This window comes from Lepidochelys olivacea, assembly GCF_965140295.1.
Source record: "Lepidochelys olivacea isolate rLepOli2 genome assembly, chromosome: 20".
NCBI classification, from domain to species: Eukaryota; Metazoa; Chordata; order Testudines; family Cheloniidae; genus Lepidochelys; species Lepidochelys olivacea.
The window spans coordinates 12272447-12287182 of NC_140430.1; the positions used below are offsets into that span (position 1 = coordinate 12272447).

At 58.4% G+C, this 14736-nt stretch overlaps 1 protein-coding gene across 1 annotated transcript in view; it reads right to left on the reverse strand.

The window, feature by feature from the left end:
* Positions 1–252: 252 nt before the first annotated feature.
* RAPGEF3 (Rap guanine nucleotide exchange factor 3) overlaps positions 253–14736 on the reverse strand; it is an 86446-nt gene continuing 71962 nt past the window's right edge. Inside the window, exons 17-28 of the mRNA XM_084610801.1 lie at positions 14586–14667; positions 11959–12105; positions 10939–11036; positions 10309–10434; positions 9998–10179; positions 9742–9832; positions 8870–8920; positions 7252–7339; positions 6443–6507; positions 4598–4652; positions 2807–2878; positions 253–1271 (exon numbers count right to left, since the gene is read on the reverse strand). Coding sequence (XP_084466927.1) covers positions 1153–1271; positions 2807–2878; positions 4598–4652; positions 6443–6507; positions 7252–7339; positions 8870–8920; positions 9742–9832; positions 9998–10179; positions 10309–10434; positions 10939–11036; positions 11959–12105; positions 14586–14667 — 1176 coding nt within the window. The 3' untranslated portion in view covers positions 253–1152. The remainder of the gene's footprint in view (positions 1272–2806; positions 2879–4597; positions 4653–6442; positions 6508–7251; positions 7340–8869; positions 8921–9741; positions 9833–9997; positions 10180–10308; positions 10435–10938; positions 11037–11958; positions 12106–14585; positions 14668–14736) is intronic.

Genomic DNA, 14736 nt, shown 5'->3' on the forward strand with positions numbered 1-14736 from the left:
AAGGAGGTGACTGAACATTTGGCTGAGGCCTTGACCCCCAGGCAGCTCACATGGGTGCCCTTGGCCAGCCCCCTCAGCACTGGGCCCCCAGAACTTTGCACCCTTGTGCCCCACTGAGCCACACTGCTGGGTGGGAGCACCATGCCTGGGGCCCACCCTGGCCGGCAGTGAGCTGTGTGCCCAGAAATCCTGCCTCTTCTCTCTGCAGCAGCTGGGGAGGGGCCTTTTTATTCCCCGCTCTTGGAACTCGAATGAAGTTTCAATCCATCTTGGCAGTGGAGCACCAGCCGCCACCCCATACGGAGCAGTCAGCACAGGCTCTCCGGCTCCTGCTTCCAATGGGCCCTCTTCTGAACCCACCACTTGCTAGTTACCAGTGGGCACAGCTTTTACCCCCATGTCTACACTTGCAATTAGAGTCGTTCTCCAGCATGGGCTAAGTTAGGCCTGAGAAGCCTGGGCCTGAAGGTATTCTACCTCTTCCAGTTTAGCCAGGGCCGGAGTGCCTGCTGCCTTGCCTACAGGAGGGCTCTGGTACTCTGGCTGGCACAATTTAACCCACCCCAGCCTCACCCAGACAGGTCCAGCAATGGGCACTGTAGCTAGGGCCCAGGCTCTGATGTGCCTGGGGGCTGTCCCCTTCCGCAATGGTGCTGGGGGTGCAGGAGGCTCTTGAGCAGAGAAGCCGCATTCCCTCCTCCCCCTTGCTGGAAGTTCCATGCTGAAGATGCTGCTGCAGGACCAGGAAGGAAAACATCCCTGTGTACAAAAAATACTTCTATTGACGGCGGTGGATAAAGCCAGAGTGTCCAGCCCTTCTTCCCCTGGTCCTGCCCCTCCCTGTCTCTCTTCATAGCAGAAGCCATCATTGGGGCTGGCCCATTACTGCTCCAGGCTCTAGCCAGCTGGCTCCAAGTCTGAGAGGAACGGTGCAGACCAAGTGGTCCCCAGTCCTGGCTGGGCAGGCGGTCTGGCAGATAGGCTGCAGTGGAGTCCCTCTGCAGCGGGGACAGTCGGAATGCATGGCCAGCCCTTGCACCACGCAGGAGGTGGAGGGCATGCACAATGGCCCAGTTGCAGACAGGCAGGGGCACTGTGCTGATGGTGGGCTGAGGAGTTTTCCCTTTGGAGGGTCTAGCCTGGCCCCAAGCATCAGGACTCGAGGTCCCGGGAAAGCCGTGATAGCTCCTTCTGGTTGTCGATCACTTTCAGGTGCTGGAGGTAGGCCTGGGTGGGGGCAGGACTCCGCCCACTCAGGGACTGCTCAGAGCCTGCAAGGAAACAGCCCCAGATCAGAGTGACATTCTTGGCAAAAGCCCACAGCTCAGCACAGGCAGCTGTTCCCTCACTGCCCCACAGCTTGACACTGAGCCCCAAGGCTGCAGTGTTAGCCCAGTGCTGGATAAGGGCAGCGACAGCTGGCAGTCCAGCTCATGCCTGGCTCTGTTGGATTCTGCTCCAACAGAGCAGATTCTGCTGGGCTGTGCAAGGAGGGAATTCAAAGCCAGGTCTGCAGGCGCATTCCCACAAGTGACCAGTGGGAAAGGCAGGGGCAGTGCAGCCTCTGTACCTGCTAGGCTGGAATGTGCACAGGACTGGGAGCCAGGAGATCTTGTGTTTGATTCCCACCTGACAGACTGATGCCAGGACAGTCCCAAGGTCCCAGGGCGAGTTAGTGACAGAAGCAGCACCTGCTTACCTGGCCCATGCTTAACCCATCCGAACCCAGCAAGGAGAGGAGCGAGTGCAGGAGGGGACTGGGAGGCTGAATGACTGCCAGGCTCCAGCAGCCACTTCTGTCCCTCCTGGGGCTGTGTCAGGTGGGTAAGTGGGAAATTAGGCTGCAGTCAAGAAGCCAGCGGAATCGCAGTCAAGCAGAACAGGGCACTACGTGCACAGGGGCTGGGCCCTCAGAACAGGAGGGGAGGCAGCCTCGGGCTATGCCCCCCCGAGCCGCCCTGGAGGCATGTGGCTCATGCCCACCAGGCAGGACTGGCATCCTTTTTTACTCCAACCCTTTCACCCTGGGATCAGAGTATGGAGTGGGGCTGCTCCTGGGCAAGCAGAGAGGGGTCATTTCCCGAGCAGGAGGGCAGGTGCTCTGTGAGCAGGTGCTGAAGGGCGAGCTGCCAGCTGTGATTGGGGGCACTGCTCTCCCCTTGTCCAAGGGAGCACCGAGAATAAGTGCAATGGTGCCATGACTCAGCACTGGGGTGCCGTGCCATGGCACAGTGGCAGACACAGCTCCTGCTGGTACAGGGAAGCCAGCCTTTGACTGATGCTGCAGGAAGATCCCTGGGTCATTAGTGCAGGGACAATGGGCGGGGGGCGGGAACATGAATGGAAAATTTGGGCGGGGCGGTGCCTGACTGGAGGGGACAAGGGTGGGCTGGACAGAACGCAACCAGCTGGCCATGTTCCCCAGCTATGGCTAGAGGCAGGAGCACCCTAGAATCTCCCCCCAACTGCTGTGGGTGGGCTGTGGGCAGGCCCCTGCATACACTCACTCCCCAGACCTGACGTGCTCTTGCTAGCACAGGTGTGAGGTGGGAGCCCCACTAGGGGACAGCCAGAGGGCAGGGCATGCCCACACGAGGCCTCTGGCTTGGCTGGTGCTGGCAGAGACGCCACAGTGGGTACAGCTGGACCAGGCAGTGGAGCTGTAGGACAGGTCATGAATGGGGAAGGGACAGCACTGGCCTAGCCTCTTCCCTTCCTTCCCCCCCTTCCCCCCTCCCCCTGTGCTCCTACTCATCCCTCCAAGCAGCCTGGCTTCCTGAGGGGTAAGGAGAGTGGGGCTCCGTACAGGTGGAGATCCGCAGGGCCTGGGGGTCCTCCAGCAGCTGCGGGGGACGACTCCGCAGGGGGGAGATGGGACCTAGGAGGGGAGAACAGAACAGGACGTTAGGCACTCACAGCATGTGCTTCCTGCCCCCACAGGCCCCCTGCTTTCCTACACCCCCCTCCCTGAACCTCTGCCCTTCTGCCCCCATGGGGCCCCTACTCCCCTACACCCCCCTCCCCCAACCTCTGCCCTCCTGCCCCCATGGGCCCCCTGCATCCCCCTCCCCCAACTTCTGCCCTCCTTCCTGCATGGGGCCCCTGATCCTCCACACACACCCTCCCCCAACCTCTGCCCTCCTGCCCCCATGGGCCCCCTGCTTCCCTACACTCCCCTCCCCCAACCTCTGCCCTCCTATCCTATGGGCCCCCTGCTTTCCTACACCCCCTCCCCCAACCTCTGCTCTCCTGCCCACATGGGCCCCCTTCTCCCCTGCCCCCCAACCTCTGCCCTCCTGCCCCAATGCATTTCCTACATATCTGTGACCCAACTGGCAGAGGACACAGAAGGTTACAGAGCTCCCCTGTCTGATCTCTGCATAAGGTGTCATGTGAGGCCCTACTGAAAGCCTGTGTCACATTGATCATTGCAATCAGTGAAGAATGTATGTGCAGGTCCTATGCCAGGAGCTGTGTGTCTATATGGCCCAGAAGATGGTATGTTTCTGTCAGGCAGGAGACGCCTGTCTGGCTGTATGTAAAGTGACCACTGTACACGTCACAATGGACGCCTACTTACAATCCAAGCAAAATGCTAATCAAATGCTTGCAAAGTCTCCAGGGGAGATTCTAGTTCAGAAACACAAGCAGCAGGGAGGGGGTACCCTGTTTACAAGTGAAGAAAATAGATGGTTGGAACAATATCTGGGGATGCAGAGGTCCCCCAGGGGGAAGCTGCCAGCAAGCCTGTCCTATGAATGGAGGATCCCTGTTAAACTTTGGGTAAGCTAACCTTCAGGAGGCAGGAGAATGCCATTTTAGTTATTTTATACATAACCCTTTGTTTCCATTAATTCCACTGCCTTCTCTGATCTTCGTTAATTTAACTCTGACTTGTTTGTACTACAAGCAATCTAAGCGCTGTGAGCTGAGTCGAGCGATGCCCCTGGGGTGAAACGGGTAAGCTGGGGGGCAGTTCTGGGAGTGTCCTGTGGGCCCCAGGCAGCCCCGGGAACACTTGGAGGACTGGGGGGTTGGAGCATGTCTGTCACTAACCTGCAGGGGGACAGCGAGGCCTGTGTGGGCGGAGGGGGTCATGCTTGTGCTGCCTGTGGCTGGTGGAGCCAGGGAGCTGAGCCTGGCAGGCACAGACGTGGCTTCCTACACTAGGACAGGTGGTGGCAAGGTACCTAACAGCTCTGGGCACTCCCCCTCCTTGTCTCCCACCACCCTCTGGCTTCCTTCTCCAATGCCCCCCAGGTCCCCTGTACAGTGCCCTCCCTGCCCCCCTACATGCCCCAGGAACCCTCTCCTCCTAAATCCCACTCTACCGGCAGTGCCTACTGGGCTATTTCTGTAGGACCCCCACCCTGGCTGCCCTGAGCCCTGTCTAGGCTGTAACCCTGAAGGGCGCACCCCCGTGCTGGGGGTGGATGGCAAAGTGCCTGCTCCCACAGGAGCCAGAACTCGACCCACAGGAGGTGCTACCTGCCACGGCCCCCATGCCCCGACACGCTGTCTGTGTGATGCTGGCTGGAGGGTGACCTTCCCCAGGGCTGGGTGCTGGCCCTGCTCACAGGCCCTGGCACGCACTCACCATACGTGTGGCTCTGGCAGTGGTGGATGATACGTACGGCCTTGGCCATCATTCGCTGCAAGCAAGGCACAGGGTTACTCACTGGCCAGGGAGCGTGGCCCGGCGCACACACCATCTCCCTCCCAGGCCAAGGAAAGCTCTTCCCCCTCCCACTCCTTCGGAATCAAAAAATCATAGAATCATAGAATATCAGGGTTAGAAGGGACCCCAGAAGGTCATCTAGTCCAACCCCCTGCTCAAAGCAGGACCGATCCCCAATTAAATCATACCAGCCAGGGCTTTGTCAAGCCTGACCTTAAAAACTACTAAGGAAGGAGATTCTACCACCTCCCTAGGTAACCCATTCCAGTGTTTCACCACCCTCCTAGTGAAAAAGTTTTTCCTAATATCCAACCTAAACCTCCCCCACTGCAACTTGAGACCATTACTCTTTGTCCTGTCCTCTTCTACCATTGAGAGTAGTCTAGAACCATCCTCTTTGGAACCACCTCTCAGGTAGTTAAAAGCAGCTATTAAATCCCCCCTCATTCTTCTCTTCTGCAGACTAAACAATCCCAGTTCCCTCAGCCTCTCCTCATAAGTCATGTGTTCCAGACCCCTAATCATTTTTGTTGCCCTTCGCTGGACTCTCTCCAATTTATCCAAATCCTTCTTGTAGTGTGGGGCCCAAAACTGGACACAGTACTCCAGATGAGGCCTCACCAATGTCGAATAGAGGGGAATGATCACATCCCTCGATCTGCTGGCTATGCCCCTACTTATACAACCCAAAATGCCATTGGCTTTCTTGGCAACAAGGGCACACTGCTGACTCATACCCAGCTTCTCGTCCACTGTCACCCCTAGGTCCTTTTCCGCAGAACTGCTGCCTAGCCATTTGGTCCCTAGTCTGTAACGGTGCATTGCGTTCTTCCGTCCTAAGTGCAGGACCCTGCACTTATCCTTGTTGAACCTCATCAGATTTCTTTTGGCCCAATCTTCCAATTTGTCTAGGTCCCTCTGTATCCTATCCCTGCCCTCCAGCATATCTACCACTCCTCCTAGTTTAGTATCATCCGCAAATTTGCTGAGTGCAATCCACACCATCCTCCAGATCATTTATGAAGATATTGAACAAAACCGGCCCCAGGACCGACCCTTGGGGCACTCTGCTTGATACTGGCTGCCAACTGGACATGGAGCCATTGATCACTAGCCAAGTGCCTGTGAGGGGTGTGGGGCACAGCTGCCTCGTCCAGCACATACCCTCTGCCAACGGCCTGTCCCTCATCCAGGCAACCCCAGCAAAGTGCCATGGGCAACAGGGGCAAAACGTGCGGAGCAGCCACAATCCCATGGGCCCAGGGATGGGGCACCATGGCGGGGCATCCCCTCTGCTCAGCTGGGGTAGCGTTGCAGGATGGGCAGGTGGGGCCAGCCATGCCCTGCTGGGGCGCTGCCGTGGGGCGGAGGAGCCTGTGGGCTGGGAGTGGCCCCAGCCAGCCCCATCCGGCCCGGGCTCACAGGCACTCTCAGCACTGTGAAAAGAAAAGGAGTACTTGTGGCACCTTAGAGACTAATTGGTACCAGGTACCAATTGGTTAGTCTCTAAGGTGCCACAAGTACTCCTTTTCTTTTTGCAAATACAGACTAACACGGTGGTTACTCTAAAACCTCTCAGCACTGTGGTCAGCCGACCACAGGCCAGTCAGAGCATGAGGCCAGGAGCCAGAACACCTGGGTTCTCACTGCGCTGCAGCTGCCTCCCTGGAAAAATGGAGCTCATGAGCATTAGTGTCTGTGCCGTGCTTCACTTCGCCAGACCCGCCCAGCCGCCAGGGGGGTGACAGGCTCGGCCTGGCTCACCATCTTCTCAAAGTTGATGAGGTTCTCTGCCAGCGTGCGGTTGCCCTCATGGATGAAGGTCATGTCTGCAAGGGGAAGCCTCAAAGTCAGTGCCCAGCCCCGCGGCTCAGCCTCCTTCCACAGGGGCCAGCTAATGCCTCAGACCATCAACAGAGATGGGGGTTCTCTGCAGCGGGGAGGCTGCTGCCACTGAACCTGTGTTTCGCCCATCCCACCAATGCTCCTCCGTCCAGCAGGGCAGGGCTCCCGCAGGGACTCCCCCACCTCCCCCCACCCCATGATTGCTAATGGAGGTGTGGATTCAGAACGTCCCCAAGGAGCAGCCCGACAGTAGCCAAATCCAGTGTCCTCTGGAGGCTTGGGGGCTGGAGCTAACTGCATACAATTGAATTCCTCAGTCCCTCCACCCTGTGGGATGGAGCCCCGGTCCCCCTGCCCTGTGAGATGGAGCCCTGGTCCCCCAGCCCCACAGGATGGAGCCCTCATCCTGCAGAATGTGCTCTGTGTCACTGTGAGGCAGTGCAACGCTGTCCCCTTCAGTAGCCATACTGCCCTGCCAAGTGAGGAGTCTCCTGAGCTTCTCCAGGGCATGTGCCTGGACCCAGGAGTACCCCACTGCCTGCCCTCTCTGGGGCGCTAGTGCCCAGGGGAACTGGTCTCCCTGGTAAGAAGGGGACCCGGTGCTGGGGTGGGGTCCCTGCAAACCCACTGTAGGAGGGGATCACTTCTGGAAACAGAGTTACTGCCCAGCTCTCGCAGTTCCCCCTCCTTCGCCCTCCCAGGCTGAAAGTTCTGAGCTGTTCCTGTACCTTTGAGAAGGAGGGGCACGAAGGGGATGATGGGTGGGGTCAGTTTGGCGATGGCCAGTCTGTAGACTCTGTGATTCCAGGAGGGGTCCTGGAAAGAGAAGAGGATTTCAGAGCAGGAGCCATTTCCTGGCTCCAGGGCGGTGGCTTCACAAGGCCATGGCTGCAGGCAAGGCCCCCAGCAGGCAAGAGCTCAGCTCCCCTGGCCACAAGCAGCCTGTGACTCCCCAGGCCAGTGCAGCCCCACGCAGCCTGAGGGAGCCCCCAGTTGGAGGGTCACCTCGCCACCGCTGGGGTGGAGCACAGCAGCTATTTAGCAGTAGCTCTGGGCTGGAAGGGCAGGGGATGCTGCGGGGGATGTAGGGAGGCAGAAAGTCCTCACCCAGATGACGCTGGGGCCAGCACCCCAGCTCATACCCAGAGTACCTGGGATTGCTCGTGACCAGGGGGCTTAGCACAGCTCCTCCTGCAGTGCTCTGACACCATGGAGCCAGAGCCCGAGATGGAGCCAGAGCCTCTAGCACTGCATGGGGGCTGCATGCAGCACGGAAAGTGAGGGTATTAGGAGATAGATATTCAGGCCTGTCTGCAGAGGCCTGTATTTTAAGAATTTAGGTGTATTCTTATCACTTGGCTAGTTAGAGGTATAAAAGAAAGAATCAAAATCACTGTCTGCCAGTGTAAGGTCCTTCTCTTGCGGGGACAGTCTGAGGCCTGTTCTTAGGCTAAGGCCTTTGGCTAAGCAACAGAGGCAGCCATAAGCTGGGAAGCGACCAGTCACCTCCTCACATTCCAAACTAGTCACATTGAAAGAAGGTGCTATCGGGCTGTTAGGAACACAATCCTGTCCTGATAATGCCTATCACCTCCAGAGAAAGGGAAGAGCCTAGAAGATGTAAAAGGAAATTTAGTTTGATAGTTTTCTGTCTGGTAAGAACTCACTTATCAATAGACACAGCTGGGAAACCTTTATGTCTTTATAGATGTAGTTGTGAAATCCTCACTTCTGTATTGTTTTGTCATTATAGTTCCCACTTTGCTATTGTTTATTGGCATGGTCTCTGTCTGGTTCTGTGATTGTTTCTGTCTGCTGTATAACTAATTTTGCTGGCTGTAAACTAATTAAGGTGGTGGGATATAATTAGTTAGCTAATCATGTTACAATATGTTAGGATTGGTTAGTTAAATTTCAGTAGAATGATTGGTTAAGGTATAGCTAAGAATATTACTATATAAATTAGGGGTAAACAGGAAGTAAGTTGGGATTTGAAAATAAGGAAAAAGAAACTTGGATTTAAGCTTGCTGGAAGTTCACCCCAATAAACATCAAATTGTTTGCACCTTCGGACTTTGGGTATTGTTGCTCTCTGTTCATGCGGGAAGGACCAGGGAAGTGGGATAGTGAAGGAATAAGCTCTCTAACAGGGGGTTCCCCTTCCTGCATCACCAGCACCACTTCCTTCTCCCAAAGGACCCCTACCCCAGGTACTGCCCCAGCCCAGCATGGCTTAGCTCCCACAGCTGGGTGGGCTGGGCTATGGGAACCTGCCTGGGGGTGTCTCTGCTGTCTGCAAGAATCGTGTGGGGACGTGAAGGTGCTGACAAAGGGAGCCAAACTTACCAGCATCCGCTCCAGTGCCGTGTGCAGCTTCCTGGTTTTATGCGGCAGCCTCTGTGTGTGAGACAGAGCAGGTGAGAGTGTCCCCCGAACCCTAGGGGGATCCTCCAGCCCCCTGCACCAGGACCCTCTCCTGAACCTCACACAGGTTCCACGTCTCCTCCCTGATCATCATAAATCACAACATAAATCTCAGAGCCTCTGCCACGCTGGGGCCTGCATGGAGGCTGACCCCCACGGCCCCTCCACAGCTAGGCCCTGGGCACCCAGAACTGCCTCCATTCCCGAGGGAGTTCTGGGAGTGAAGAAGGCAGTCCCCGGCCCAGAAACTAGACACAAGGATTGTTTCAGCCAGCACTGAGCTGCAGCCACCTTTGGGATGGAACACAGGGTAAAGGGAAGGAAGCAAAGGAGTCTGTATCTGAATGAGACGACATAGGAGGGAGTTGAGCGGGGTGAGCAGCAGTTGGATTTTGGCCAGGACACTCGCATTCACTGAGCCTGGGGTTCTGGTTCCATCCATGGCTCCTTATAACTGAGCCTGGGGCTCTGGTTCCGGCCCATCGCTTGGTATAACTGAGCCTGGGGCTCTGGTTCCGGTCCATCGCCCAGTGATGAACTCCACCAAGTCTGTTAAGAGCTGAGGGCCATGCTATCATTTCCCACGTCCTAGGGCTTGGATTGACATCTCAGCCCAATGGCCTGGCAAGCTGAACATGCCAAATGGCCTCTTTCCTGGGACAAGCTCCTCCTCTGCCTGTCAGGGCCCAGCAGGGAGATGCTGATTTACCACTGGAGTTGGTCCCAGCGCCTGGGGGAAGTTTTCCCAGGCTGGATGTGACCTGGGGCAGCAGGGCCTGTGCCTTGGTCTGTACCTCCCAGGTCTTGGAGAGGCGACTCACGGACGTGTTGCTCAGACCAAACATCACTGCGAAGAAGGAATTCAGGTTCTTCTGCTCCTTGAGGCTGAAATGGAAGATACAGTTATTCGGGGGCTAGGGGCCACCACTGGGCCTGCATGACACAGCTAGCACAGCAGGGCCCAGCGCCAGGCTGCCTCTATGGAGAGGGCTGGGCTTGGGTGCTGCTGGGACTCCTGGAGGATGAGTTCCCTGCCCGCAAGTCACTCACTGTGCAGCCAGTTTAATGAACTTCCTGAGCAGCTGGGCCCGCTTGCCCGGCTCCGCACAGAGGCAGAGCTCGGTGGCGATCCAGTACTGCAGCTCGTTGAAGCGCCGCATGACGCGCTCCAGGTTCGCCGTGGTTGCGCTGGGAAACGTCTGCTGCCCAAAGATGTAATAGATCAGCTCCACCTTCAAAACACAAGGGCCAGAGCTCAGGGGCTGGGAGTGGACCCACATCTCCTGAGAGCCAGCCCTGCGCCTGGCCCACAGCCCCTCTGCTCTGACCCCAGGCTTATTGCTCCAGACACTGCCCATTACCTGGTGGACGCTGCTGAAGAGGTTCCAGTCATAATCTGTCAGCTGACTGGCCAAGTCCTTGGAGCTGATGAGGTCCAGGGTCTCCGAGGAGCCAACGGTGGGTCCCAACTGCTCAGGATGAGGGGTCTGGATAGAGGGGGAGAGAGAATGTCACACGCCGCCATCTCCTTCGTTCTGCATGCTCTGCATGGCCTGCTGGTGAGCCAGGCAGCCCTGGGCCAGAGCCCTGCCCAGCTCAGCAGGGAGCTGGTAGAAGATCTCAGGTGACAGCAAATGCCCAGGCAGACCAGCCACAGGGGCCAGACCCCGAGCCATCCACACCACAGGACAAGGTGCGGCTCCTGCCACTGGGAGCAGACTGTGGCAGTCCCTGGACAGAGGCACTGCTGCCCAGGGCCTGTGTGCTGCAGTGCTGGGCCTGGGGTCTCCATGTCCTGTAACAACCAGTTCCCAGCTCTGAGTTCCCTGTCTCTGGTAACGGGCAGCAGCCCCCAGGTGGCATGTGTGCTGGACCAGTTGTCCCCAGTCTCAGAGCTTGTGGGATGGGGTCTCCAGCCCTTGGCAAATAGAGGGGCACAAGACTCCCCTGGCCCCCAGCCTAGAACCCCACTCCCCCTGCCCAGCCCTCACCAGGGTGTGCAGCTCCTGGACATTCACAACAAAGAGTCTCTCGTTCAGACCCAGGGACGTGTACACGCTGATGGTGTCCATCTGCAGCCCCACTTTATCTGTCAGACAGAGAGAGAGCCTGTTGGAGAGCTACTCCTGCAGTAGCCACCGGGCGGCGGTGTTTGCACACACACCAGCCAGCAGGGACGGGCACGTTCCCCGAGAGAGCGCAGGGTGAGCATGGGGAGAGGGGTCAGGTGTCGCTGCTGCAGAAAAGGGGTTGTGCAGGTGAACAAGCCTCCAGATGCTTGGGAGACCCCAGGGAGGGGATGGGGGAGCAGTCAGGCAGCCACTGCCTAAAAGGAATGTATCCCACGCCCCCAGCCTCATTACTGCCCCTCTTCACTCCAGCTGCTTCAAGGACATCCTGCCCCAGTGCAGCTGGTGCGGGGAGGCAATGGGAGGCGGGAGGACACACTGCCCCAGTGCAGTGGGCAGGGGTAGGGCAAGGACGTGCTGCCCCAGTGCAGCTGGTGGGGAGGAGGGAGGAGGACGTGCTGCCCCAGTGCAGCTGGCAGGGGAGGTTGGGGGGGACGTGCTGCCCCAGCGCAGCTGGGGGGGGGGAGTGGGGAGAACGTGCTGCCCCAGTGCAGCTGGCAGGGGAGGTTGGGGGGGACGTGCTGCCCCAGCGCAGCTGGGGGGGGGAGTGGGGAGAACGTGCTGCCCCAGTGCAGCTGGCAGGGGAGGTTGGGGGGGGGGGGAACGTGCTGCCCCAGTGCAGCTGGTGGGGAGGAGGGAGGAGGACGTGCTGCCCCAGTGCAGCTGGCGGGGAGGAGGAGACATGCTGCCCCAGTGCAGCTGGCAGGGGAGGTTGGGGGGGGACGTGCTGCCCCAGCGCAGCTGGTGGGGAGAACGTGCTGCCCCAGTGCAGCTGGCAGGGGAGGTTGGGGGGGGGGGAACGTGCTGCCCCAGTGCAGCTGGTGGGGGGAGTGGGGAGAACACACTTCCCAGCTCCCCGCCCACGCCACGCTGCTCACTCACCCCCTGCTGAGTTGACTTTGACCAGCATGCGCTCACCATGCCCGCCCTCCCGATGGGCGAGGGACTGGAGCACATCACGCACGGAGGCGTTCACTGGCAGCACCATGGTGAGGCAGGAGTGGTCCGCTCTGTAGACATCATAGGGCACTATGGAAGGCAGGGGGCACATTAGCGAGACCCCTATGGCCAGGACCCAGCCAGCTGAGGGCAGCAGTCACCCAGGTTCCTTGGGCAGGGAGCCCGGTTTGGTGGCAGGTTTGAGCTGTGAACTCCATGGGAGGCAGTCTGGGGTCCCAGAGCACAAGCCCTGACTGCAAGTCCCTGTGGGCTCCGAGCAGGGCCCGGGCTCTGGGGTGTGGGGGCCACCATGTCAGGGAGTCTGCACCCCACACACCTCCCAGGGTGACTGTGTCTAAGGGGAGGTGTGACACTCTTTACCCCAAAGCAACACCCTGGCACCCCCATATCTACCATGGTGATATAATTATGATGTGTTTTGTAAAAAGTCTGCCTTGCGAGGTACTATTTTAAAAGTCTTGATCTGTTGAGCATTAATATCCTGATGGATTGTACGTGCAATCATTGTATGCAAAGTTATGAAGTTTTGCTGTGTGTGTTACTGAAATATGTTGTGAGTTTGGGAACACCCACAAGCAGCCTTTTGGGTACAACAATGGAGAAGCCAGACAGTGCTGATGGCTCAGTAAGGGGAATCCACTAGGGTTGCCAGGCGTCTGGTTTTCAGCCAAAATGCCCATTCGAAAAGGGACCTGGCAGCTCCGGTCAGTACTGCCAACTGGGCTGTTAAAAGTCTGATCGGTGGTGGTGGGGATGAGGAGGGGGCCTGCACCAGCTCTCTCTGTGGAGCTCGAAGGTTGTGCAAGCCCCGGTAGGCAGGGGGTGGATCCCAGCAGAGAGGCTGGGAAAGGCATTCGGCTGCACTCTGGGGCCGGCAGGCTTAACCCCAGACACGGTGGGCCCCACGGTGGCCGGGGGTTCCCTGCGGAGCGGGCATTGTGGCCTTTAGGAAGTGCCTTCAGCCCCCTCCCTACCTGGCCCTCTGCTTCCCGGCCGGCGAGAGTGGAGGGAGGAGCTGCCCCGGCTTCCCAGGAGCTTTATGCAGCCAGCAGCAGGGGAGGGGGCCAGGGCGAGCCGTCACCACCTGCCCCGGGCCCAGGAGCCTGCTCCCGCGGGGGTGCTGTGCCGGCCTCACTTGGGATCATGCGGCCAGCAGGTAAGGGGCTGTGGCTGGTCAGTCTCCTCTCGGGGATGAATGGGCTGCGCGGAAGCATGGGGCTGAAGTTGAAGCTCCTGTCCCCAGAGAACAGGAAAAACTTTTGTCCTCCCTGAGCCATGTGTCCAGGATTCATGGTAGACAGAGCAGCCTCTGAGGCCCAGGAAATGCTAGGGCAGTGCTGGTGCAGCTACTATTTAAGGGGCCGCCTGACATCAGCACCTCCCGGAGCCCCTGCAAACTGCACCAGCCAGAGTCGCCCAGAGCCCACACCCCGAACCCCTCCCGTGCCCCAACCCCCTGCCCTAGCTCAGAGCCCCCTCACACACCCAAACTCCCTCTCGGAGCCTGCACCCTGCATCCCCTCCCGCACCCAAACTCCTTCCCAGAGTCTGCACCTGCCTCCTACACTCCGAACGGGTTGGCCCTAGCCCGGAGCATCCTCCTGCACCCTGAACCCCTAATCCCCAGAGCCCACACCCCCAGCCGGAGTGCCCTCCCACACCCCAACCCCCTGCCCCAGCCAAGTGAAAGTGAGTGAGGGTGGGGGAGAGCGAGCAGTGGAGATGGGGGGGGGATGGAGTAAGTGGGGGTGGGGCCGCGGGGAAGAGGGCAGGGCATGGGTCTTTGGTTTTCTGAAATTAGAAAGTTGGCAACCCTAGAATCCACGTTACCATTATCTGTGTACAATGAAGCCTTCTCAAAGGGGGCAGGTAAACAATGGACACTTTTTGACTCACATCATAGCAAAAGATCTTTCCAGCAAGCTGGAGGAACCTATAAACGGGGGAAGTGTGTGTGTGTGTGTGTGTGCGCGTGAGAGAGAGAGGGCGGAAGCAGTCTCTGTGTGTGTATTGTGTGTGAAGGGGCAGAAGCAGTCTTGTGTGGTGTGTGTGTGTAAGGGGGTAGAAGAAATCTGTGTGTGAGAGAGAGAGAGAGGGCAGAAGCAGTCTTGTGTGTGGCATGTGTGAGGGGGCAGAAGCAGTGTGTTTCTGTGTGTGTGGGTGCGCGTGCATGTGTGTGTGTGTGAGAGAGAGAGAGGGAGCAGAAGCACTCAGTCTGGTGTGTGTGTGTGTGAGGGAGCAGAAGCAGTCTGTGTGTGTGAGTGAGTGAGAAGGGGAAGAAGCAATCTGTGCATGTGAGGGGTCAGAAGCAGTCTTGTGTGGTGTGTGTGAGGGAGCGGAAGCAATCTGTACGTGTGTGTGTGAGAGAGGGGGCAGAAGCAATCTTCTGTGTGATGTGTGAGAAGGGGTGGAAACAGTCTGTGTGTGTGTGCGTGCGCGCGCACGCACATGTGTGAGGGGGCGGAAGCAGCCTGTCTGTGTGTGTGGGTGAGGGGGCGGAAGCAGCCTGTCTGTGTGTGTGGGTGAGGGGGCTGACGCAGAGCTGCTACCTTTGTCCTGGGCCCCGATGGCACAGCTGTTATTCAGCGTGGCATCCTCAAGGCTGGCGATCCAGTTCACTGTGCTCCGAACCTGGGATGGGGGAACGAAGAAGAGTCCGCATGGGGTGCCGAATGGCAGACACTGGCGTCTGCCATGCTC